This window comes from Notolepis coatsorum (assembly GCF_963971535.1).
Source record: "Notolepis coatsorum genome assembly, chromosome: 17".
Taxonomy (NCBI): domain Eukaryota; kingdom Metazoa; phylum Chordata; class Actinopteri; order Aulopiformes; family Paralepididae; genus Notolepis; species Notolepis coatsorum.
Window position 1 is genome coordinate 71400720 of NC_140181.1, and position 27410 is coordinate 71428129.

Genomic DNA, 27410 nt, shown 5'->3' on the forward strand with positions numbered 1-27410 from the left:
CAACCCACAGGGTGACCTATAGAGCTGCTGGTCGCAGAAAGCTCTCGCAGAAAGCTCTCGATGTCCTGTTCAAAATGGCAATTACAGACGATTTTTCCCCCCAAATGGCCGACTTTCGCGATAAAAACAATACAAAAACTAATACTAAAATCGCACTAATAACACTTTAACCTATTGGTAAACTAACATATTGATGATAATATACATTATAACTGCTGATGTGACATAGTTATGATGTTTATACTTTAATATGTTTGACAAAAAAAAAGATAATTTTGTCAAACAGTCTGGAGAGATTGATTTATGATGTGATGTCTCGCAGCTGGTCTCTCCAGAGCGAGACAAGAAGATAGATACCAGTTTCGTATACATGGGTACCTTAGTCATGTAGTGTATCTTGTAGACCAGGCCCATTGCAAGTTGCTGTACTCTGTCTTCTACTCTAAGCCATCCTAGGTTGTCAAAGTGGGCAGGGGTGAGGTGGGTTCTAGGAATGGTTCTAATCAAACAGCAGTTAATTTCCCCTGGTGTGTGCTTTATGCGATGGCACAGCAAACAAAGAAAAAAGGAGTTTAGAAAAGCTTGAGGGTGGGCAGGGATGATGTAATGGTTAGGACCCCTGCTGGCCTGGGATCAAGTCCCGCCAGAGCCGTCTCTCCTGTGCTTCCCCTGCTCTGTCTCCCTCTCAGCCTTCCTGCTGTCTTGATGGGGAGAAATGACTGTGGGGAGTGGACTGCCCACTCTCCGTAAAAAAAAATAAACGACTTAAAAAAAACTAAATGAATAGCCTCAAGGGAACAGGACTGCGTGGGCTGTCTGGTGCTGGAAGAATGCAGAGAGAGGCCGGATCTTTGCATCACACAGATTAATGGGAAAGAAAAATAAATGCTGATCCAAAAAAGAAAACGATTTGCTCTACCAGACTAGTGATGTGAGAACTCCCAGCTGTGTCTGACTGCAGCCATAGGCCAAGAGCACAGAGATTACACAGCCTGAGAACCTACTATACACATCATGAAGACGTCTCACTCAGGCTCAGCTGGAGTGAGTGTTCTCATAAAGGCAAAATGTCTCTGGCTGGGAAACTGTTCAGAAACAAGTCTTGGAGCACATAACAAAGGTTATCCTATAACCAGTACTCGAGTTGTGAATAAAAGACAGGGGGGATGGTCAGGGCGGCAGATCTCATGACAAGTTTTGGGGGGACGCAGGGTAGGGGGGTCCGGGGGCATCGTCCCGCGGTAGAACATTTGAATGATTTAATATGAAAAAATTAAGCTTTTAGGAGTATTTTGAAACTAGAATTACAGAGCGGGAGTAGATACACTACTCTTGATAGCACATATTATTGGGGGGTACAATTCATATTTTTCCAACTGTGTACCGTACCTTTTGATTATTGTAAGCACAAAGATAATAAACTTCTAAAACAACATGCATGATGTTATTATGGATGTTTGGCACCTCAGAATTGGAGTCAGTCCCCGCCCAGGCTGCCATTGCACCACTGATCTTACAGTTAGGGTCAAAAGTGGTTGTAATGGAAGTCTATGGTCTTGTATAGGTTAACAGTCCCAATTTACCATTTTGTTCAATCCAACAAAGTCAAATGTGTTTCTAGAATATTGAATTATAGTGTATTTAAAAAAGCAGTTACTGGTATATGATCAAAACTGGTATCTAAAGGGTTGATTTTCAATTGTGATTAATTAAATCATTATGTAAATTAACGATAACCCCTTCTGAAAAAAAGGAGGAAAAGAATGAGAAAAATATTGATCCATCATCATTTTATTGCAATTCAAATACAAATATTTGATCTTACCATTCATAAAGTTCGTTTTTTAACAGGGCATCAAATGCTAATTGAAACTGCTTAGAAAAACAGATATCAAAATATATTCAAAAGTATACAGAAAATACAAAATAGGACCAATCGTGTCAATGGCTGCCTACCCCACTCTCCCCCATCTCATAGACCAGGGGTGTCAAACTCATTTTCACAGAGGGCCACATCAGCATTATGGTTGCCCTCAAAGGGCCAAAGACCGTATAAATGTTAATGTAATGTAAAATAAATGTAGCTACACATTTACATATTGTTAAACATGGTGTTTCTGTATTTATTACTTATTCAAGTTATACATATTGCATATTAATTTGCATAAATGTAAAAATATATGTTAGCTTATGTTATTTTAACAAATAATTTTAGTTTATCAGAACCCCATATTACTCCACCAATCAATGATCAAACCATTCAAGTAAATAACAAAGAAGAATATCATCAAATACAAGCTATGACATTAAGTTTGTTCAAAACCTTTTTGTCACAGTCAAGAGCGGCAGAACTAACAACTGTGAGCTGCAAAGAACACGTGGGACAGATGTAGCAGATGTTACAAAAACAAATGGCTGCACACAACCTTGCAGAGGCCATACATCCAACTAATGGAAGATAGTTTAATTAACTTTAATTAACAGATTGCAGAATGGGTACAGTACAGTACAGCTCAATACACACAATTGTTAAGGGGATGTAGACCAGAGAAAGACTTTCGACTTGTTTACATCAGGGTCCCCCATTTTCAATTCGTAATGAAATTGCTATTATGTGTCTGCATGAACACACAACTGTAACTGTACTCAAAAATAACAAAATAAGGGTTGTCTCAGTTCACAACTATATTGGTCAAGTTTTGGGTGGGACTTGTTTGCGTCCCTACAGCTTCTTATTCAATTGAGCGAGATGCTCGGTTATGTCACACAGCCAGTTTGCATCTGACAGTTCAGACAATATTTCTTCAACCCTTTGTTACCTATTCCGCCTGGATCTTTTTTGTATTTTGGGCTGTAAAATTGTCAAAGAATGTCTGAGGAGTAAGTGCTTTTGGCTTTTTTCCTTTGTTACCTCAGATGTTCAACATACATGTATGTGTAAGAATGTGTAATAACTAAGGCTGTCAAAGTTAAAGCTTTATTAACGCATTAACCCACAATTATTTTAACACTGCTATTTTTTAACCCAATATTAATGTAAAAAAAAAAAAAAACGTCATAGACGTTTCCAAAGATGCCAAGATCATGCTTTTTGTCCTCAATCTTTCTGGCTCTTGCTTTTGGGTCGTTAGCTAAGCAATGGCTTTGATGTTATTTCACATATGAAATGCAAACGCATTTACAGTATCCTCTGTTTTCCCGGGTCTAACAAAGAATTCTGTCAACTTTGCAGAGGAACTCTCACCTTGCACAGCTTTTTAAAAATGTTTTTCTGTGTCCATGTGTGTTTTAATCTTAACAGTTGGGGTACCGCGTTGGGCCGTTTGCGAGTGTCTAGCGGCTCGGGGCTGCACTTTTTTGCCGAATATATACTATACCGTTAGAAAGATCTATTTGTTGCCGTTCGAATGCCACCTCACTCGACCAATTCCGTGCCTTGGTTCTCGAGGTACATGATGATATGTCAGGCGAGCGTCTTTTTACGCACCGCAGGTCTTTGAAACCCGGACATTTTCATGATCATTGAACAAATTACATAAGGGATGGAAGGGATGGGAAGGGGGGATGGCCGTTTTAGAAGGGGGATGATATTGACCCTTTTTATTTCAGGGGGGATACCATCCCCCCTCATCCCCCCTCAACTCGATTACTGCCTATAACCCTAGTTACATGAGTTTTTCTCACTGAGGGGGAGGCTCCGAAAATTGCTCCCTTAACCCAGGCCGACAGATAGCAAGAGCATGGCTCAACCTGTGCCTGGAGGACCGTAAGCTACACAGGAGCGCTTAGAGGGGCTGACTGCTAAAAAACAGTACCTCGATGGCCAGTACCCCGCCGAGTGCGGGGGGGGGGGGGGGGGTAGAGCCCCTGTGGCGTCCGGTCCGCCCTGGCATTTCCCCCCAGAAACGCACAGGGTCCTTCAGGTTAACCTCTTCCGCCTGTGCGGTCCGCTAAGGACCGCAAATGACATCACATCATAAATCAATCTCTCCAGACTGTTTGACAAAATTATCTTTTTTTTTGTCAAACATATTAAAGTATAAACATCATAACTATGTCACATCAGCAGTTATAATGTATATTATCATCAATATGTTAGTTTACCAATAGGTTAAAGTGTTATTAGTGCGATTTTAGTATTAGTTTTTGTATTGTTTTTATCGCGAAAGTCGGCCATTTGGGGGGAAAAATCGTCTGTAATTGCCATTTTGAAGAGGACATCGAGAGCTCTCAATGAGCATTGGAATTTTTCAGAAACACCCTACCCAGAGGCCTCTAGGTCAAAAAAAGCTAATGAATTCTGTATGCATTTTTTTTATATCTCTTATTACTCTGGATAATATACCACAAAACTTAACGTTATTGGCATATATTGGAGCACAGTTAGTTTGTCTCCCCTATTTTTAGCATTGAGCAACAATCAGATTTGAAATTATTTTCAAAATGGTGGCACTCTGGCAAAGATAAGAAAGCTACTGTACATACAGTAGATTTCATTATCTGGTCTTATGCACGCCTGGTGACAGGGGTGTAAAGTACTTCGTTACAATACTTAAGTACTGTTTTGGGGGATTACTATTAGGTTTGTATACTTTGTACTTTTACTCCATTACATTTCAGAGAAAAAAAACATACTTTTTACTCCTTACATTTAAAATGCAGACCTACACAGTACAAAGTACAAATCTCACAGGTCCAACCATTTTAATTAGTATATTTTAATTGTTTATCTGGCCGAACTAACGTTAACGTTATTAATCCTGCAACCGTAAACAGCCAATCAAATCCCCATCAATGGAAAATGAACCCGCCCATACCCATGCTGATTGGTCCTTGTGCAACACTAGAAAGCGGGGATCTTTGATTAAACACCTGCTATCAGAAGAATAGACAGTCAGATCCGCATTATGCTGTGGTTAATATTGTGATATTATTCATGGTACTCCAGTATTCTGTCTTTAATATTGTGATATTATTCAGGGTACTCCAGTATTCTGTCTTTAATATTGTGATATTATTCAGGGTACTCCAGTATTCTGCCTTTAATATTGTGATATTATTCAGGATAATCCATTATGCTGTGGTTAATATTGTGATATTATTCAGGATACACCATTCTGTTTTTAATATTGTGATATTATTCATGCTGTGATGTGAATGCCGTCCATGTTAGTTTACCTTCAATGGAGAAGTGCATTAAATAATTTGGGCAGAGTGTATGCTTGGTTTCATTCCAGCCTTGCCTAAACACCAGCTGATGATTTCACTAATTGGCTCACCTCTTCAACTAACTCACCTGGTGCAATGTATAGTTAAAATGAAAATTTGGCCCACGATGGAATGAGTTTGAGGCCATGTTTAGACGGAAACGCTCGCGGGTGAATCTGGAATATTTTTTTCTTCGGATGTGCCTTTTGTTCATACAGCAACAGCGTTTTTGCGGGGAGAATCCGCAAAAAAGTGAAACCACCTTCCTGGGTGGAAATCCTAGAAACGATACACCTTCGTGCTATCATCTGAACAGTCAAACCGCATAAAACTATGATGAAAGGGTTCTCAAGGCTCTCGTTGCGTACTGCTTACGTCACAGGCATGCGCCAGTAGCCTAGAAGCGTAAACAAAACGAACAAGCATGACTGATTCTATCCACGGAGATCACCTGAAGGCTACGTTGACAGTACTTTTAAATACACAAGAATCAGTGCAGCGGCTATCACAACTATTAGTGACTGGAGCCACTGTCTGTGTGTGACTCTGCTTTGGTCCAATGTCCTTTTGTCCATGGAATGATATATGATTGTGTAATGAAGAAACTCTGATTGTATGATTCCATGTGGCAAATAAATACTCTGAACTGAACTGAACATTCCCCCACCCACAGTCTGCGAATCAGAGACAGAGTAGGGCGGGTCTTCACAGCATGCTTCGTTGTCTCAACGACTTGAGGCAGTGTAGCGGGGCTCCGTCGTCTCGAGTCAACTAGACTTTACAGCCTCGTCTGCATGAAGAATTCCCTCCCAAAACACTAGTCTAAACGCAAAATTTAAAGTGAGACCGCAAGACGACTTCTGCGGTTTCTGTTGAGACTCTCTCGGTCTAAACATGGCCTGAGACCCCTGGTCTATCCCTTTAAAAAAAATTACTTTAACTTTTTAGTACTTAAGTACATTTAAAAGTAGGATTTTTTTTTACTTTTACTCAAGTGTGTTTTTAGCCAGATACTTTGACTTTTACTTGACTTTGACTTTTCACTTAAGTATAATTTCTGGGTACTTTGTACACCCCTGCCTGGTGATACTAAATCCAAATTGAACTCGGTCATTTGAAAGATAAGATTTGGCACAATCCATAAATGTGCGAATTGGCTATAATAGGGTCATTTATAAGCCTGCTATATTCTATAATAATATTTCAAATTGCATTGGTCCGGATGGGAGAATTCAGTACTGTATCTACAAAACCTTCTGTTTAATCATCTTCCCTTTCTTCATTTCCTTAGATATTTTGTACACATGATCTCAAGAAGGTACTGAACGAGCTCAGTGGCAGTTTTTCATGTCTGGTCATTTTTAGCATGGTGTTATTCACTGTCAAAGATGCAAAGAAAAATCATAATTCATATTTCCCTTTGTTTCATCACAATTTAAGCAAGCCTAGTAATAGACACAATATTTCTGACACTGGGAATACATTCACTGAACCATGCAAGCCCCAACTCATGGGCATACCCCTCGGGCCAATAAGAAAACTCGAAACCTTAGTGCATTTCACTAGAAACCGTGGCATTCCTCGCCTGGATCAACAATCAATCTGAAATCAACGCTATATTATCGGTATTATGCTTCATCATGCATGCATGAAAGGGTGGGGGGGGGGGGGGTTTCTATGCTTCGATCGTCACCAACGGAATACGTTACCCGGACCGGACTTTTTAGATCGACGTACAGCCCAAGCTAGAGAGTTTCCAAGGATGTGCAATACCGGCCGCAAGGTGGCAGGTGGCGGTATTGGATGTTTGCGATCTCAGACCCATCCCCAATGATAACACAGGCTCCCGCGATGGATTATGAATGGGAATATCGAATAAAAGAAATAACGATAAAAAACCAGACTTTTCTCGGGTTTGGTGCCCAAGCATTGGTGAGTTAACCCGACTTATCTCGGGTCTGCGTCCAATGTGTTAAGTTGTAAAGCCCTGGCCTATATTTGATTTCATAATTATATTAAATTTTAGTGAAGGAGAGGAGTTATTTTTTATTTAATAATAATAATAACTTCATAATAATAATAATCATGACATTGCATTACTGCTGATCAGCACGCCTATCACAAATAAATGTTTACTGTATTGATCATCTCAGAACCAAGCATTTGAAATTACCTTTAGTGCTTAGCCTTATCTATATATTTTATTTCTAAATCACGTGTTGCGAAGGCTATCGGCATGTGGCTTTATATTTCTCGAACAAATTAGATACTGTTCATAAGATCTATTTTCTTTAGTATTCCGTTCATTTTGTATTGTATTTTGTTTACTTCGTAATGTATAGAGCTTGCTTATGTAGCAGCCTGAAAATATTGTCTATTATTCAGAACTGCTGACTTGTGTTTTATATCCCCTTTGTACACAAAGACATCATTGATATTCCCACGAGCAATGATGTGAGTTTCTCTTCCTTCTATCGGCTGGAGTATGGACCATACACAAACAGTATCGCTGGACCATATTCAACATCCTTCCCTGTGTGACTAGTAGGCGGGACCAGCAGGGGGCGGTGTCAGGCAGAGAGTGTCGGAGAGAGATGGGACGAGATATATGGAGGCGGAAGGCGGAAGGAGATCCTCTTCGACAGTGAACTTGACCACGAACAGTCGCAACGGGCGTGTGCTCTGGGAGAGCCCTGTTGCAGAAGTTATGTTGGAGGGCCCCGTGGGATAGCGACGGGTGATAGAAAGTACTTGCTAGTTGACGTGATATCCTCGAAGTACCAGCGATAGTGTGTGAGCAACCGGTACAGAACAAAGCACTAACGTTAGCGGGTTATAGTAGTTACTGTGTGCGGTATAAGTAGCGTGCGGCTAATGGCATATCTGAGTCCTTAGTAGTCGGGTTATAGTAGTTACAGTGTGACGGTATAGAGTGCGAGCCCAGATACGCGCGTGGACCTACAACCAGTCTGCTCCGGCTGCCTGCAATCAGTCTGCCCCGGTTGCCTGCGACCAGATCTGCACCTGGCTGCCTGCAGCCTACGGGAGTTCGCCCCGTCCAGCAGAGGTCGTCATCGCCCAGCACACGCTCTCAGCCGGCGCTGCCTCTCTGCTCCAGCTCCGCCTGCTAGTATCCTCGCCGAGAGCGTTCGACGCCATCTTGCCTTCCGGACGACAGTGGCGTGGCGAGGCGGCCATTTCGGATGAGTACAAATGGGCATTGATGCTCCCGAGCTATTATACAGTATACAGTGTGGTGCAGCCTGCGGGCGAAGTTAACGTTGCTACTACCGTTCAATAGGGGAACCCCAAACAGTATATGCCGACATTAAGATAGGACTTTTGTTGGTATTTTGTGGGCCCACCCTTTTGCTTTCTTTTTATTTCCTTTGAGTGTGATACCGTGTTGATGTTTAATAATTTTTTCCCATCTAGTTAACCATTTCACTGTGGTGAAGTTACAGACCTGGTGTATTATAAATAAAGCCTAGAGAGGTATTACTCTTGCCGTATAATTAAAGCCTTTTGAGGTATTATACAGAGTGAAGACCCAGACGTGGGCGATGAGTCAAACACATTGAAGTATATTATCCCTGACAGTAACCCAGGGGTGAGTGTATAATATACGTGTTCATGAGATATGGAGTTACAAGCAGCACTATAGTGGGACTTCAGTCCAATTGGTCACTTCTATTAAATCATTGTAGCGAACCAGAATAAGTAACATTAAAGAAGTAGATGGGAGATTGGTGTGTGTGTCTATCCATGAGCCGTTTGACAATCCTTTTGGTGTGGGTAACGTTAACCTAATTAAAAGACCTACCTACTAACCTACTGCAAAAAAGACATTTGAAAAAAAATGTTGTCGCAACATAATGACTAAGGAAAATGTTGGGTCCCGAGGCTAGACCAGTTGAGAACCACTGCTTTAGTGGATAGCTCGCAAAGACGGAGCAGAATCCGCGGGTGCAATTAGCAGCCGCAATCCATTCTTTGTGGATCCTGCCCACAGAGTGGTTATGAAGACAGCAGACAAACACTACAGTGAAGACAACAGGCACTAGTAGTACACAGACACAGAGTGGTTATGAAGACAGCAGACAGACACTACATTGAAGACAACAGGCACTAGTAGTACACAGACACTAGTACCGTTCACATTTGAACCGATACGGTACCGATACCTGTGAATCGATACCGGTACCCAACGGGGTACCCACATTTTTTTTTTCTGTATCTCACGTGAATCGATACTCTGTAGTACCGACGTGTTTCGGTAAGTACCTTTAAAAGTACCGAATTCGGTACCCATCCCTAACAGACACACAGTGTGGTTATGAAGACAGCAGACAGGCACTACAGTAAAGACAACAGTCACTAGTAGTACACAGACACACAGTGTGGTTATGACAACTACAGCAGGCACAGACCCAATAGCATTGAGCACAGACCCAATAGCATTGATTAGGGAGACTACAGCTACAGCACACACACACACTACACTTTGCACATAATAAACAAACATGAGGCCACAGCGGACCAGAGCATAAGTGGCGGCCTCGGCGGACCAGAACAAACCGCAGCAGCTATTTAACATGATACAAAATAATGCTGTAAAATACGCACAATTTCCTACCTTATTTGTACATGAAGTCCATCCTCCGATCCTTCTTTGTGAATTCTGCAATGACTTTGTCATAAAAGCTGTCGGATATCTTCATTCTGTGCAGCATTCTTCTTTCAATCGACATCATTGCCAGGCCAGTCAAACGCCACAAGTTCAGGAGTTGGACGTCCTCTTGCAATAATAATCCTTTTCTCTTCAAAAGTCCTCAGAGAAAACAGCACAGAACGTAACGATTCTATGGAAATATGCGAATTGTCGCTCATATTGACAAACTGTGACGCGCTGGCCGGAGCAAGACGAGACAAGTGCCCACTTACACTGTAACTAGCTAGTACTGTATTTGCAAATCTGGTATGTCATAAATGTATAGATGTAGCAGTACTGACTATCTGTATGTCATGTATGTCATATATGTCCTGATGAATTGAAAATGGGGGACCCTGATGTAAACAAGACGAAAGTCTTTCTCTGGTCTGCATCCCCTTAACAATTGTGTGTATTGAGCTGTACTGTATTGTACCCATTCTGCAATCTGTTAATAAAGTTTTCAATCAATCAATCAATAGATGGCAGTGTGTTCTCTGAATCGTTAGACAAGGTGTCAATCATGTTCAGGTCGAGAACGTGCATCATTCGAAAGCACAAGCCTGATTCAAACAAATAGGTGAAGCTGTGCTTCACTAGGCGTTCATTAAAACACGTCATAAACCATAACTGTCCAATCAACAACGTATAAGGTACTATTTCGACTCGCATTCACTTACATTGGCTTAGTGAGGCAGAACACTCCCTTGTGTCACCTGAAAGGGGCGCTGTTTTGCACGATACCCACGACGCATCTTCTACCCAGTGACACTTTTTTGGTATGATTCACAGAGGAAATAGTCATTCTAACAGGCATCTAAAAAAGATGTTTTATGTAATATGTGTATGTTTTTTGTTTGTCTGTTTTTTTGGTGAAGCACTGCTTCACCTGTTGACTCATAGAAGCCTTCTCTGGTACAGTGTGAAAAACATAACAGACCAAAAATAACATAGGCATACAATATACAGTATGCAAAAGTAATAGGTTACATGTCCAAACAAGCAGGTTTTTTGCATAGGGAACAGAGGCATTCTTACTCCTACTGCATACTGCATACTCCTACTTGAGTACCTATTCTAAATCTATGGCCTGAGGGGAGGTGTGAGTGAAGGTGATGGTCTATGCGGACCTGGCCTAATGGAGAACATGCTGGTCCAAGACAACCATGAAGTGAGTTTGATTGATTGATTGAAAACTTTATTAACAGATTGCAGAATGGGTACAATACAGTACGGCTCAATACACACAATTGTTAAGGGGATGCAGACCAGAGAAAGACTTTCATCTTGTTTACATCAGGGTCCCCCATTTTCAATTCATCATGACATTTATGACATACACGACATACAGATATACAGTACTGTTACATCCAGACATTTATGACATACAAGATATACAAATATACAGTACTGTTTAAGAGACAGAGATTCCAAAAGAGAATATATACATTTGAGGGGGAAGAAACTGTACATTGGAGGGGGTTGGGTGGGGGCCCGGGGGGTTGGACACTTACCGGGGCCAGTTTCGAATTGCAGCCTCCCGTAGGTGCTCTTTGAGAGCGGTTTTGAAGGTGGGTAGGGATTCACATTATTTTACAGCTGTGGGTAGGGCGTTCCACATTGTTGTGGCATAATTGTGAAACGTGTTTAGTCCCTTGTTTGAGCCGAATCTGGGTTGAACATGATTTGTGGAACTCCCTCTGGTGTTGTGGTCGTGGAATTCACTGACCTTTGGGAAGTATTTTGACATGTACATGGGTACCTTGGTCGTGTAGTGTATCTTGTAGACCAGGCCCATTGCAAGTTGCTGTATTCTGTCGTCTACTCTAAAGTGAGCCGCACACGGTGGGCGATTTTTGCCAGGTGACCCAATTTTTAAGCGAGGCGTTGTTGGAGAAGGTTTACTGGCCGCTTGTCATTAACTAATAAATTGACAATGTTACCTGCTAATACGCTCGCTTCACGACAACCTAACGTCCGGTCCGTCCTCCCATATCTCCCGGAGGGAAACAACACCCCCCCCAGCTAAACAGAGCGACACATATAACGTTAGCTTATTATACCTGTCCTGAACGGTCGGGTCTGGTGTGGGGTGCTAAGCGATTGTCGTTGAGCAACAGACGATCGCATCGCCAGGTGACGTCGCTCGCCCACCATCTGCGGTCGGCTTAAGCCATCCTAGGTTGTCAAAATGGGCAGGGGTGAGGTGGGTTCTAGGAGTAAGGTCAAGCAGTAGTCTGACCAGTTTGTTTTGTGATGTTTGTAGTCTTGTTTTTAGTGCCTTTGAGGTGCTTTGGTACCATGAGGTGCAAACATAGTCGTAGTAGGCCTACCCTTGAATGAGTGCTCCTGTTAGAGTCTTCAGGGTATTCTTGTTTACCAGAGAGGAGATCCGGTACAAGAATCTTGTTCGTTGGCTGACTTTTTTTTATTACATTGGTTGCCATTTTGTCACAGGACAGATTTTCCTCTAGGATGGAACCCAGGTATGTAATTTCATCTTTCCTTGTGACAATATTGTCACCCACTGTAACAGAGAAGCCGTTGGCCCTGCTGAGTTTGTTATTTGATCCAAAGAGAATGGCCTCTGTTTAACCCAGGTGTAAGGATAGTTTCTTATCAGCGAGCCAGGTGCAGATTCTGCCGAGTTCAGAGCTGAAGGCTTTTTCAACCTGCAACTTGTCCCTGTCAGAGACCAGCAGGGCTGAGTCGTCCGTGGACAGGAACAAGTTGCAGTCACAATGGTCTGTGGAACACCTATCTTTTTACCAGAATATAGCTGGGTGGTTCTTGTTATTGGTGTTCAGGTTACCGTACCAAGCAATAATGGCAATAATTAGAACAGAATTCAATAAATTACACCATTGTTCTATTGGTATTAAAAGCATTTAGATGAAGTACAAATGCTGTTGCCCCTTCTTAATTAAAGACCACATCAGAATTTGCATCAAATTCCAGCTTCTTTTCAATTACCTTTAGATATTCCTATTGTTCTGTGAATTCAATGCTGATTCCTTTGATGAAGGTCTGAGATGGTGGGTTAGGTGATTTTCATCTTCATCACACCAGCTGAAAGATGCTGACCTAATACAGGATTTACGTATTAACATCATTGTGTATGGTTGACGTGAGAGAGGACTGTTGTCCTGACATCCAGCATCCTTGGGAGCTATAGGCGCCATTTGGAACAGTGCTCTCCTCTATTCCCAGTGAGAACGACAACTTCAGGTCACTGAAGCTGACATCGACATTGTCCATACTCAGGGAGGCAGTTCAGTTTTACAGAACAATCTAGCACCATGTTAGAAATACAGGGGCCTCGAGTGCCCAAAAACTACAGTAGAGTATCGGATAAAGGCACCAGTAGGCCTACTATGCCCTATATAGTTAGTGACAATCATACAGGTTGGCTTAATCATGGACTGAGCTACAGTTCTAAATTGGACCAAAATAGTGGGCTATAGTAAAGTTATATATTCTGAAATACATGTGATGTTTAATGAAACTGTAAATTCAGGCAGATTATATGTTACACGTTGCTTATAACTTGTATCACAAAGCATTATCTTATCGTGGTGTTTATATCCCTCTAAACTGCAGCAGACGCCAGTCTACAGAGGGGAAAGGGAAAATGAGAGGTTTAGTGGCAACAGGAAAACCGCTCTATGAGAACACATTCCAGGCAGACCCCGTCCGAGACAATAAGGGGTGGGACAAATTGTATATTTAAAATCCGTAATCTTGCCTTTAGATCAAGAACGCAACGTTTGTTCGTATACTTATCGAGATAGGGCTAAGAGAAGGGGCTGCTATTTGTGAACTTCTCGAAGCGGAAGACGTCTGGTCTCGTTCCAAACCGCAGCTTTAGTTTTGGTTTTATCAGTGGAGATGTGTGACCCAGATACAGCTCTATACGTGGTAACGGTGGTTGAAAATCTCGGTTTGCTCGGATCACATTAGACGTGTTTGAGTTCGTTGCAAACGCGGCAGAGCGACGAGGTGTATTTATTTTGTCGGAGTAAAAGATTTCTTCTCCCCCCGAATAGTTTTGCCAGGAGTCTGCGTAGTCAGTGGCGCGTAAAGACTGATCCCCATCGGACAGGAAAGGATGTCAGATTTCTGGATACAACATGTGGAATTGAAGTTCGCCGACATAAAAGGTTCACTCGTGAGATGAAGACGTTTGTATTTTAAATGTCGATTTTTGCTTTGTTTTTTGGAAACACTTCCCATTATTAGGCTACAGGAGATAAGTCGAGCCTATTTTTGATATGGAAGACGTGCGGCGCGTGCATCTGTCAACTTGAAGCAAGTGGAAAAAGCCGAGGTAAAGTATAGCGTGATGGCACGACTGTTTCTGTAATAGACGGCTTAGTTATAATGTGGTCTATAATATTTAACCTGGTATTTTTATTGCCTTTTGAGAAGTGTCTGACAGTCAGTCCACGTGTCTCCAGGTGTGAATGCCAACTACAGGTGTGTTCACTTTTGAGTCGTCTGGCGCTTTACCTGACCTATATGGACAATGCGTTAATTGAACACAACTCAAGGCAACGGTAATTATAGAATAAATCCTCGTTTATTGTATTATCTACAGACAAAATCTACAAATGGCTTATATAATTTGTCTATTTTGTTCTTACGTTCCTGTCTGTTTTGTCTCATCTCTTTATGGGTTTCATTTCACCTGTCCAAAGATAAATTGACTGCATGGACATGATAAACAATTAGAATAATTGTTATGTAGTATTGTATAATGTAGGGTAATAGGCTACTGTGCCCTTTGTCAGAAACATCTGAGAAAAGAGTTGGCCTGAGAAAAGGTTTGCTGGGTAAACACTACTTCTGAATTGAAGTATTTGCCCTGTGATAAGGCATGGCTACGGTTGTAGAGTAGAAGTAGTTTGTTTGTGAAATATGGGGACATTACATAGACTTACATGCATTCTGTAACTAACCCTAACCATAACCATAACCATAACCATCACACAATAGCCTGTCAAACTAAATCAGGATGTAAAAAATGTCCTGATTTGGTAGCGAATCCTGATTTCCTGAGTGTGGAGTCTTGAAATTGACCTGATTTTTCACATATGAGGCACACACACAGTGTGTGTGAGTCACGATGAGGGTCACCTGGGCAGTTGCAGTCAGGTGCTCCTGATAGAATGCAGACATGGAGAGAGACTCCTCGCTTAGGTGTGACTCACCCTCACAACAAACACAAACCACCATGTCTTTTGTCTTAAAACACATTCAGACATTTTCAAATGGAACATGTGTATCTTATGGCTTCAGATCTTTAGAACCAAAGAACCATTCATGCGCATCTCTGAATGAACTCCCAATTTTGTGCATGGTTGCGTAAAATCAAGTGACACTGACTTGTAGTCAAAAAGATCTGTTCTTTTCTTTCATGGAAATTCATTCAATGTAGTGCAACTCGCAGCGCATGTGAGAGCATGCATAATAGTTATTGAGGCATAAAGCGGGTTAAGCCTAGCTTTGTGCAGTGAAGAAGATACCATCACACACATACCAGTCTCTCATCATCACAAGCAGACAGTCACAACAGTCGGGGGATTACAGACTTTTAAGTCATTACAAAGGAAAACGATTCTAAAGACACAATACGTGATCATCCAAAAAAACAGAAGGAAAATCAATTAGTTTTGCCACAGAAAAGTGCACTTTTATTTTTATTTATTTTTACACAGTACAATCACCACAGTGATGTGCTCCCAGACAGGCAGCCATAGTGGTGTAAATGCCTTCTGAGGCCCGGTGGAGGGGCTGTGGGAGGCTGCTACAGCGAGAGCTAAAGCCATGCATGAACCCCACCACCAAACCACACACAGTCATCCAGATGGAATGAGAGATCTGCCTCCCAAGTCAGAGCTCTCTAGATGAGAGGAAGAGATGACAATGGCTGTCTTTTCCCATGGGTCACACACACACGGGCAGCGCAGGACTGAATGACGATAAACAAGAAGGGGGGAGGGGGGGGGGGGGGAGGAAATGTGTTGGAGTCTAGGTTGTCATCGGGTCTATGATGGAGAATGTGATTGCAACTCTGCTCTCTATGCCTTGATCCCACAGCAGATAGTAGGAAATCGTGAGGAATCTGAGACACTGTTGTGCTTTTGTCCATTGAGAATTGTGCAATTCTGTGGGTGGAGTTGTGTTTATGTTGCTCCACCACTGAGCCCACAGATTACCCTCCTCTGACATGTAAGCTACATGATACAGGAAACCCTCGTCGCTACTCTGTGGAATATGTCTTGCAGTAGTAGGCCTCTATGCTAGAGCTGACCAGAATGGATTGTTCTCTGAAAGGAACATTATGGGAAATGTGCTTCTCCAGAGTCAAACAAGAAGATAACAATGTCCTCTCTGTGCGGTCAGTAAAAAGCTATCAAGCTGCAAGCTAGCCTAGCTTAGCACAAACGAATGGAAGCAGATACGGACCACTAGCCTAGCTTAAGACTAGGCTGAAAACCAACAGCTAGGCTCGCTGATAACAAACTATCATTACACATGGGCAAAACAGAGTCCATTCTCTTCGGTTCAAATAACAAACTCAGCAAGACCGACGGCTTCTCAGTTACAGTGGGTGACAATATTGTCACAAGGAAAGAAGATATTACCTACCTGGGTTCCATCCTAGAGGCAAATCTTTCCTGTGACAAAATGGCATCCAATGTAATAAAAAAAGTCAACCAACGAACACGATTCTTGTACCGGATCTCCTCACTGGTAAACAAGAATACCCTGAAGACTCTGGCAGGAGCACTCATTCAAGGGTACTACGACTATGCATGCACCTCATGGTACCAAAGCACCTCAAAGGCGCTAAAAACAAAATTACAAACATCTCAAAACAAACTGGTCAGACTACTGCTTGACCTTACTCCTAGAACCCACCTCACCACTGCCCACTTTGACAACCTAGGATGGCTTAGAGTAGACGACAGAGTACAGCAACTTGCAATGGGCTTGGTCTACAAGATACACTACACGACCAAGGTACCCATGTACATGTCAAAATACTTCCCAAAGGTCAGTGAATACCACGATCACAACACCAGAGGGAGCTCCACAAATCATGTTAAACCCAGATTCGGCTCAAACAAGGGACTAAACACGTTTCGCAATTATGCCACATCAATGTGGAACGCCCTACCTAAAGCTGTAAAGGAATGTGAATCACTACCCACTTTCAAAAACACTCTAAAAAAACACCTACGGGAGACTGCAATTCGAAACTGGCCCCTGTAAATGTCCTAACACAACCCCCCCCCCCCCCCCCCAATGTACAGTAAATGACCAAGTATGGTCTTGTCAATATTCCAATGTACAGTTTTGCTTGTTCAGTTGTACAGTGTCCCCCACCCACTCCTCCTACCCAACCCCCCCCCCCCCCCCCCAACCTCCTCCAATGTACAGTTTCTATGTCAAATGTATATACTCTCTTTTCTGGACTCTTTTCGTATCACAAACAGTACTGTATTTGCAAATCTGGTATGTCATAAATGTATAAATGTAGCAGTACTGTCTATCTGTATGTCATGTATGTCATGTTATGATGAATTGAAAATGGGGGACCCTGATGTAAACAAGACGAAAGTCTTTCTCTGGTCTTCTGGTCTGCATTCCCTTAACAATTGTATGTATTGAGCTGTACTGTACTGTACCCATTCTGCAATCTGTTAATAAAATTTTCAATCAATCAATCAATCAGTTGTCCGCATACGTTTCCATTCATTTGTGCTAAGCTAGGCTAGCTTGCAGCCGAATAGCTTTATACTGAACGCACAGGGAGGACATTGGTATCTATCTTTTTGTCTGATTCTGGAGAAGACAGTAAGCCCATTTCCCATAATGTTGCTGTGTTCCTTTAAGTTGAACTGAGGCCACGAAAATACTACAGTCGCTTTTTATTTTTCGCTTGTCAGACATTCTTTCATTGCTGTGTCCCATGAAGAAGAAAAACCTCAGGGCAATAAACTCTGGCTGTTGTCATACTTGATTGATTGATTGATTGATTGATTGATTGATTGATTGATTGGTTGGTTGATTGATTGACTGATTGATTGATTGAAAATTGTATTAACAGATTGCAGAATGGGTACAATACAGTACAGCTCAATACACACAATTGTTAAGGGGATGCAGACCAGAGAAAGACTTTCGTCTAGTTTACATCAGGGGGGGGGGGGTAACTGTACATTGGATTATCGACGAAACCTTACTTGGTCCCAAGAAGAGGGTCTCGACTCGTGTATTATTGGGTTTAATAGGACATTTATTGTACATTGGAGGGGGTTGCGTTAGGACATTTACAGGGGCCAGTTTCGAATTGCAGTCTCTCGTAGGTGCTCTTTGAGAGTGGTTTTGAAAGTGGGTAGTGATTCACATTCCTTTACAGCTGTGGGTAGGGGGGTTCCACATTGATGTGGCATAATTGCGAAACTGACAAGCTTTGTTTTGTAACACAGATAATGATGATTCCATCAGTGATCTCTGACACCAAACAGGTGCAGTCCTCTGGCCACCATTCAGTTACTAGTGCTGAATGGTGACAATGGAACAAACAGTTTAATTATTTCCTGTAGTTCCATCTGTTGGGACATAGTAAGTAATAATAGCTAAACGGTCACTCATTTCCTTAGTTCTGTTTTTACATGTGTAACGATACCCTTGTGATCAAGTTGTTCATGTGTTATAAAAAACAAATGTGAGATAGTATGATTGTTTTCTGTCTTTTCTGAATTAATAATAGGCAATGGTGTTGTTCTCTCCTTGTGTAAAACAATATATAATAAAAGACCAATATATAATTTTGGTAGAATATTTTTTACCAACTTCTAGGATTAGTTGAATATTGATACCTGAGGAGCGCAGACAGTTGACTTCTCTTGACCCCCACCCTCTTTTCTCGATCCTCCAATCACAACTGCCGCTTCCCTCTGACAAGTGAGCAACGATTATGATTGGAGGATCAAGAAAAGAGGGCAGGGTTTGAGATTGGTAAAAGAAAAAAAAAAATAATAATATCTTTTTCCTCCTTTTTCTGTTTTTTCTCCCATCCCAATGTTAGTCGTTATGCCAATTCCCAATCCCCTTCCTGGTTGTTGCACACTCTACCCCCTACCGTCGGTCCGGGAGGGCGGAGACTATCACATGCTTCCTCCGACACATGTGTACCCAGCCCACCGCTTCTTTTCACCTGGCAGCGCGGACTCTCACTGGGAGAGTGTAACACGTGGAAGGCCACACTACCGCTCCTAGATCCTTCCCTTGCTGTGCAGGCGCCCCGACCGAACTGTAGGAGTCGCTGTTTACAACGACCAGGACCCACCCTCGCCGGGTTTCCCACCCTCTAACACTGCCAATTGTGTTAGTATGGACGGTCGGCCAACCCGGAAGCACCACAGCTGGATTCGATCCCACTGTCTCTGTGGTGGTAGACAGACGCTTAGTCCGCTGCACTACCCGGCCGCCCACATGAGATTGGTACATTTTGATAATTTTTTTTTTAGGGATGCACGATATTGATTTTTTGACACCGATACCGATAACTTTATGCTCCTCAAGCCGATACCGATAACCGATATTTATTGTATTATAATATATTTTTTAACTGTATATATATATATATATCTATATATATATTTTTTTAATCCAATTTTTTTTTTTTTAGTATTTATAAGCTCCGACGTCATCGGTACTGCTATCGGTACTCGAGAAATTATGGAGGTTTTTTTTGAGGAATTTAAACGTTGCAAACTAATCTTGTTGGCAGTTGTCTCTGCCTGCGCCGGGAGCTCTGTGCTCTCTGCCTGCTGTGCTCTCCTCTCTTCCCCTCCCACACACACACACACTCACTCACTCACACACACACACACACACACACACACACAGAGACACGGGTGCTGCGCTGCCGAGTGCAGACAGTTCTGCTCTCATAATGGCGGACAGAACGAAATGTTCAAAAGTCTGGGTCTATTTTACTAAAGTCGATGCTGACAACGCTCGTTGCCACAAGTGCAACAAGACATTTGCCAGTAATGTATAAGCGCTGGTACTTGTCAATGTGGCTGGCGGGGAGATAACGTTAGCTCCGAGTAGAGTAATGGCTGACAATCCGGAGGTAAATAAACGAACGAGAGCTTCTGATTGGTGGTAAGAAGAAGAGGTGGGTGCAAGCCGTGGGACGTAATTGGCAGATCGACTGTCTGTCTCCGAATGTAACGTGACTACGTCACAGCCAAGAAAGGGAGCGCTGGATTTGTGAAAAACTCCCTGTTCCTAAACCACACGCTATCAGTTTTACCACAGTACTGGCAAAACGGGAGGAGGCTATAATAAAAACAAGCGCCCTTCATCCAAATCCACCCACACCGGATTTCTTTTAACCAAAAAATGTATTATATGTTATCGGAGCTATCAATAACGTTATCGAGTTTATTGGGATGACGTCATAATTGCTGATATCGGCCCGATAATTATCGTGCATCCCTAATTTTTTTGTTCATGAGCTCACATTGATGTGTGTCACAGTGTGTAGAGAAAATACATGTTAGACTAATGTGAAATAACCACTTCAGAATTCACATTTTATTACAACACAACACACTGTGACCAACAGTACCTAGAGATTTTAAGCTAGATGTGTCTAGTATTGACACATTATGTCCACATTAGCCAAGTGAAGAGAAGGTGGCTATTCTCGGTCCTTGCTCCACAATGGTGGAACGAACTTCCCACCACAGTCAGAAATCTGCCCAACTTCGTCATCGACTAAAAACACACTTCTTCAATCAATATCTGAAATAAAATTTTAACCTTTGTACTGTCTTTTACTAGTATGCTACTAAGGAATCTACCTTGCCTATAGTATTACCTACTATGCTAATATACACTAAACAATTATTTGAGACAATTTGGACTTGAGCGTCGAGAACATAATATCAACTTGACCAAGTTGCCACTTTTAAACCTGTAAAACAGGCTAATCAAAGCGATCAAAAACCCATGTGCTGTCTCCTCACAGAGTATTGTAATCTAACACAGATATACACAGATATTCACGGCACGTAATTACGTCATTATCACACGCAACATCTCTGCGAGTTTTGAGCTTTGATTGATTGAGTTATACACTTCGCCACATGGAGAGTGGAGCTGAACCAAGGGAGCCTGTCGTTCTGACTACTCAGCCATTTCAGAAACACACAGGCTACAGTGTTTTTCCATGATATCATACACGAGTTGCGAAACAAAAAGGCTGCGGTGTCGGTTAGGAAGATGTGAGTGCTAGAGGCCTGTTTTCCATATCGCGCTCTCGCTCTCTTTCTATCCACACGATTCTTTTGTTTTGAGCTGGGGGAAAGGTTTTTACGACGTCTATCATTTAACACGTAGGCCTCTCGTATGGTGCTATATTTACTACATCATACTGTTCTTTATCTAATAAACTGATTCTTTAGTAAAAATACTATTAGCATTCAAATCAAGTGTCAAGTCTTCCCCTTGTGGGAAATGCAGGTGTCATAGCAGCATGGGGGCGGGGGAGGGGAAGTGCAGGCAGGAAAAAAGATAATTATAGAAATGGTAATAATAGCTGTGTATTCACTACAGTCGCTGTGCTATTTCTATCCTGAATTTCCCCAATATGATCAATAAGGGAATATCTTATCTTATCGCACAGTCAGTACTCAAGTATTCAACGAAAATCACATTGTCGCCAGACTCGCCAGTGATTCATGTATGATTCACATTTTGATTACGAAAGGCTTGGAAGTTGGAACATGTCGGCATCCCCAGCAGCACAGGAATAGAGCGCACCGCTCCGGCTCTACGACCTCTCGAGTCCACCCTTTTTTTCCACGGTACTCCTGCATTTCTGCGTGACCCTTGGCAGCGCGGGGCCCAAACAATGAGCAAGCCTGAATCTGGCCGCGGCCTGGCCGGGCGCGGCTTCTCAATGGCAGGAAGCATAGCCATCAATATTTACTCTGCCAACAGAACAGCCGAGTGGTCGACAGGCCCGGAGACTGGGCAGCACGGGACAAGCACTACACACGCACGCACACACACACACACACACACACACACACACACACACACACACACACACACACACACACACACACACACACACACACACACACACACATTAAGTGGTTGGAGTGACTTTCCTACAAGCCCCCTCTCCCACCCACTGCAATTACAGTGCAGGCAGACAGACTGGGCCCGGGTGCTGCTGTGTTTGTTTCTGACCTCATAACTTCCTCCGCTGAAGGGCCAGGAGGACTGTGGTTGGTGCTTTAATGCTGCTGCCGTGTCCGTGTGTTCCCTGCATGGCAGCAGAGATGCCAACCCAGCCACCACCGGCTGCCCACCCAGCCACCACTGGCTGCCCGCTCGCGTTACAAGCCGTACAAAGACCGTAGTCTGCAGAAGTGTTCCGACTTTGTTCCCCACATTCAGAGGTGGTGCCTAGAGACCTTCTCCCCCTGATGGTCAGGTAAACTTCTCACATTAGGTGAGTTTTATTTGGGTGAAATATAACTCACAGTGATGACATGGTTGTGTTGTTTTGTTTTGCTGTTTGTCACAGAGATGGAAGGCTCCGCTCTGCTCGCGGTTTTTCTTGCTGGGGCGCTCCTGTGGACTTCTGCCATCCACGCAGGTGAGTTAACCTACACACACACACACACACACTGCCAGCCTGTTGGGTCCTGACATTAGACACAGATCATGTTTAGTAAGGAAACATTCCGCACATTCCAGTCACCCACTAATTACGCCTTTCTATACGTGTGTGTGGCTGCTGGTTTGAAAACATCTGTATGGGAGCTGGTAGGGCTGTGTTTGTTTTGTTCTCTTCATGTCTGTGTCCAATGGTTACATCCCTGTGTGTGTGTGTGTGTGTGTGTGTGTGTGTGTGTGTGTGTGTGTGTGTGTGTGTGTGTGTGTGTGTGTGTGTGTGTGTGTGTGTGTGTGTGTGTGTGTGTGTGTGTGTGTGTGTGTGTGTGTGTGTGTGTGTGTGTGTGTGTGTGTGTGTGTGTGTGTGTGTGTGTGTGTGTGTGTGTGTGTGCGTGCGTGCGTGCGTGCGTGCGTGCGTGCGTGCGTGCGTGCGTGCGTGCGTGCGTGCGTGCGTGCGTGCGTGCGTGCGTGCGTGCGTGCGTGCGTGCGTGCGTGCGTGCGTGCGTGCGTGCGTGCGTGCGTGCGTGCGTGCGTGCGTGCGTGCGTGCGTGCGTGCGTGCGTGCGTGTGTGTGTTGTGATAGAGCAGTGCTTGCGCTTGTGTACGTATCACTTTATATGCTGTATGACTTCATAAGCCTTTTCCTTGATTAATTCCGTATGTACACTCGACTGTAAATGAGGGAAACCTCAGTTGCCTTTCGAGTTTAAAAATAAAGGTTTGAAATGAAATGAAATGAAATAATTTATGATCGCGAATGTGACTTTTCATCTGAGCGTGTGTGTATGTTACACACGCTGCCATTACCACCACGAGTCGAACAGGGCAGTCTGGCTACAGATGTGGAGAAATGGAGGTGCCGTAGTGGGAACAATAGGAGGGAGGAAGCGCGGGTCTTCCTGCTGTGCCCAGGAGTTCAGATGACCTGGGCCACGTTTCCTTCAAGCAATCTTTGGCACTCAGATCATCTAAGGTACTTGTTCTAAGAGCCAATCGAGAGAAAGATGATCTCAGTACCAAAGGTGGTTTTGGGATATGCGGTTCTAGAGCGAAGAGAGGAGACCCCCGCCCCCCCCCCCCTCCTATTGTTCCCACTACGGCACCTCCATCTCTCCACATCTGTAGCCAGACTGCCCTGTTCGACTCGTGGTGGTAATGGCAGCGTGTGTAACATACATACACACACGCTCAGATGAAAAGTCACATTCGCGATCATAAATTATTTAATTTCAAACCTTTATTTTTAAACTCGAAAGGCAACTGAGGTTTCCCTCATTTACAGTCGAGTGTACGGAATTAAGCAAAGAAAAGGCACAGCTCCTTAGTCAGGCCTCTCTCTCTCTCTCTCTCTCTCTCTCTCTCTCTCTTACTTTGTCTTATGCGCTCTCTCTGTCTTCTTACTTTCTCTCTTACTTTGTCTTATGCACTCTCTCTGTCTTCTTTCTCTCTCTTTCTCTCTCTTACTTTGTCTTATGCACTCTCTCTGTCTTCTTACTCTCTCTCTCTTACTTTGTCTTATGCACTGTCTCTGTCTTCTTACTCTCTCTTACTTTGTCTTATGCACTCTCTCTCTCTTACTTTGTCTTATGCACTCTCTGTCTTCTTACTCTCTCACTTTGTCGTATGCACTCTCACTGTTTTCTTACTCTCTCTCTCTTTCTCTCTCTCTCTGTCTTCTTACTCTCTCTCTCTTACTTTGTCTTATGCACTCTCTCTGTCGTCTTACTCTCTCTCTCTTACTTTGTCTTATGCACTCTCTTTGTCGTCTTACTCTCTCTCTTACTTTGTTTTATGCACTCTCTCTGTCTTCTTACTCTCTCTCTCTTACTTTGTCTTATGCACTGATTTTTATTTAGTACATACAATTTATACAATAGTATAAAAACAAGGGGTACAAGGATAACATGTGATAGTCTGTCGACTTGTTTCCAACATGGTCCCAAGAAGAATACAATAAATCACAAAGAAAGGGTTAAGAAGATAAGATAGATACTAGATAAAATAGACAACAACATTTCTGAAAGAGCCTCATTACAGCATGTCATGTTCCTGTTCTTCAAGAGTGGTGGCCAAGCACCCTCTGCAACCTATTGTTGCAGATGTCGCTTCACACCCCTCTTGAAGACAGCAATCGTGGGGGAGTTTTGGATGGCCCTGGGCAGAGAGTTCCACAGCCGGCAGGCTGTAGACAGAAAAACAGACACTCTCTGTCTTCTTACTCTCTCTCTCTCTTACTTTGTCTTATGCGCTCTCTCTGTCTTCATATCTGTCAGTGCAGGTGGCTCGTGTAGTGGTTTATTCTGGAGTATATGAGTGTGCGGGTTCTATTCTCTTTATTGTGATTATTACCTAACCCAACGGATCTCCGGAGACGCTGGCCACTAATGCGCTTAGTTACCACCAATTCTCTGAAGACGTAAATAGCGCCACTTTAACTTTGTGAGGCAATTAGCGCCGATCTTTGTGAATTGGAGTGTTTTTGCAATGAGGCTCATTTGCATAGAAAGGGGCACATTATATGTCTCACAGAGACATGGCTCACGTCGACGACCCCAGACAAAAGCGTCTCTCCCTCGGATGCCTTCACAGTCTTACGTGCAGATCGCAACGCTGGCTCAGGAAAGACCATCGGCGGCGGAGTCTGCCTCATCACGAACAATTCCTGGGTTAATCCCGAGGGGGTGCAGGTCCTCTCAAACTCGTGTTCGCCGGACTTGGAACATCTTTCTATCCTATGTCGTCCGTTTCACCTCCCGAGGGAGTTCACAGCAGTCGTCATGACTGCCGTGTATATTCCCCCACACGCGAATACGGGCAAAGCGCTGGGCGAATTACACGATCATCTCAACAGACACCAGATCAAACACCCAGACGCAGCGATGGTAGTGGCCGGCGATTTCAACCAGGCCAACCTGAAGAAAGTGATGCCGTCCTTTTTCCAGCACATCGCTTGCTCCACCAGAGGGAAGAACACACTCGACCACTGCTATTCCCCGTTCAAAGCGGGTTACAAGGCAGTAGCCGCTCCGCCATTAACGGGGTCCACAAGCTCGAGCGATCATGACTCCATCTTGCTATTTCCGGCATATCAACAGAGATCACGTGACGCCGTCGTGTCACGTGAGACTAAGAAGTGGACCGACGAATCAGAGGCCACGCTCAAGGACGTGCTTGCAGACACGGACTGGGACATGTTCATAGGAAGCGCCAGTGACGTCAGTGAACTAGCAGACATAGTGGTGTGCTACATAACAACAATAGCTGATGGTATTGTCCTCAGGAAAACGGTGCGGATTTTCCCAAACCAGAAACCGTGGGTGGATAGCACTATTAGAGCAGCTCTGAACTCTCGTACCACCGCCTACAACCTGGGTAGAGAGTCAGGAAACATGGAGGAGTATAAGGCTTCAGTCTATACTCTACGCAAAGCAGTCAAACTTGCTAAGAGGACATATGCTGACAAACTGGAGACACAAATGGCACAAAACGACACAAGAGGATTATGGCAGGGACTGAAGTCAATAACTGACTATAAAGTCAGCGCCCCGTCAATGGGGAGCGACGACGCCTCCCTCGCGGACAAGCTCAACACCTTCTACGCTCGGTTTGGTGTAGACAGTGGCGCTGCTGGCTCTCCGGCTAGTGACGTCACTGGCGCGCCGGCTGTTGTGGAGGGGGGGGGGCAACCGCGAGGGGGGGGGGGCGCTCTCTCGTTGTCGGAACACAGTGTGAGAAGAGCATTTATGCAGGTGAACACCAGGAAGGCTGCTGGCCCAGATGGCATAACAGGACGTATACTCAAGACCTGTGCCAACCAGCTGGCCCCTGTGTTCACCGCCATATTTAATCAATCACTGGCGGAGTCAGTGGTCCCTGCCTGCTTCAAGAGGTCTACCATCATCCCTGTGCCGAAGAAACCCTCCCCAGCATGTCCAAATGACTACAGACCGGTGGCACTCACCTCTGTGGTCATGAAATGTTTCGAGAGGCTGGTCAAGGACCACATTTGTGCCTCCCTCCCCAGTGATATGGACCCTATGCAATTTGCATACAGGACAAACAGGTCCACCGACGACGCGGTCTCCCAGGTACTGCACAGCACCCTCTCGCACCTTGACCGTCAGAAGGGGGGCTATGTGAGACTGTTGTTCATTGACTACAGCTCAGCGTTCAACACCATAGTCCCCACCAGACTGGTGGACAAGCTGATCGAGCTAGGTCTGAGCTCCGCCCTGAGCGCCTGGGTACTGGACTTTCTGAGCGAAAGACCCCAGGCGGTCAGGGTGGGGGGTCAGACCTCCAACACCATCACCCTGAGCATCGGGTCCCCCCAGGGCTGTGTTCTGAGCCCCCTGCTGTACTCACTCTACACACACGACTGTGTGGCCAAGTTCAGCTCCAACTCCATAGTGAAGTTCGCAGATGACACGGTGGTGGTGGGGCTGATCTCGGACAACGACGAGAAGGCCTACCGGGAGGAGGTGGAGGTACTGGAACGCTGGTGCCAGGACAACAGCCTGCTCCTGAACATTGGCAAAACCAAGGAACTGATCGTGGATTATAGGAGAGGACAGCAGGAGACACACACACCACTGATGATAAACGGGGCTACCGTGGACAGGGTGAGCAGCTTCAAGTACCTGGGGGTCCACATCTCAGAGGACCTGACATGGTCAACACACATAGGCACAGTAGTAAAGAAGGCGAAACAGCGTCTCTACCACCTGAGACAGTTAAGGAAGTTCAGAGTATCGGGGAAGATACTCCAGTCCTTCTAC

The 27410-nt window shown here is 43.9% G+C and overlaps 1 protein-coding gene across 3 annotated transcripts in view; it reads left to right on the forward strand.

Annotated features, from left to right (window-relative positions):
• Positions 1-13684: 13684 nt before the first annotated feature.
• acvrl1 (activin A receptor like type 1) overlaps positions 13685-27410 on the forward strand; it is a 51782-nt gene continuing 38056 nt past the window's right edge. The window contains exons 1-2 of one of the 3 annotated variants that reach the window (XM_084334085.1): positions 13685-14246; positions 22545-22616. In XM_084334085.1, coding sequence (XP_084190211.1) covers positions 22547-22616 — 70 coding nt within the window. In that variant the 5' untranslated portion in view covers positions 13685-14246; positions 22545-22546. Of the gene's footprint in view, positions 14247-14431; positions 14476-22280; positions 22452-22544; positions 22617-27410 lie in introns of those variants that run through there. The other 2 variants (XM_084334086.1, XM_084334087.1) reach the window with 2 other exon arrangements.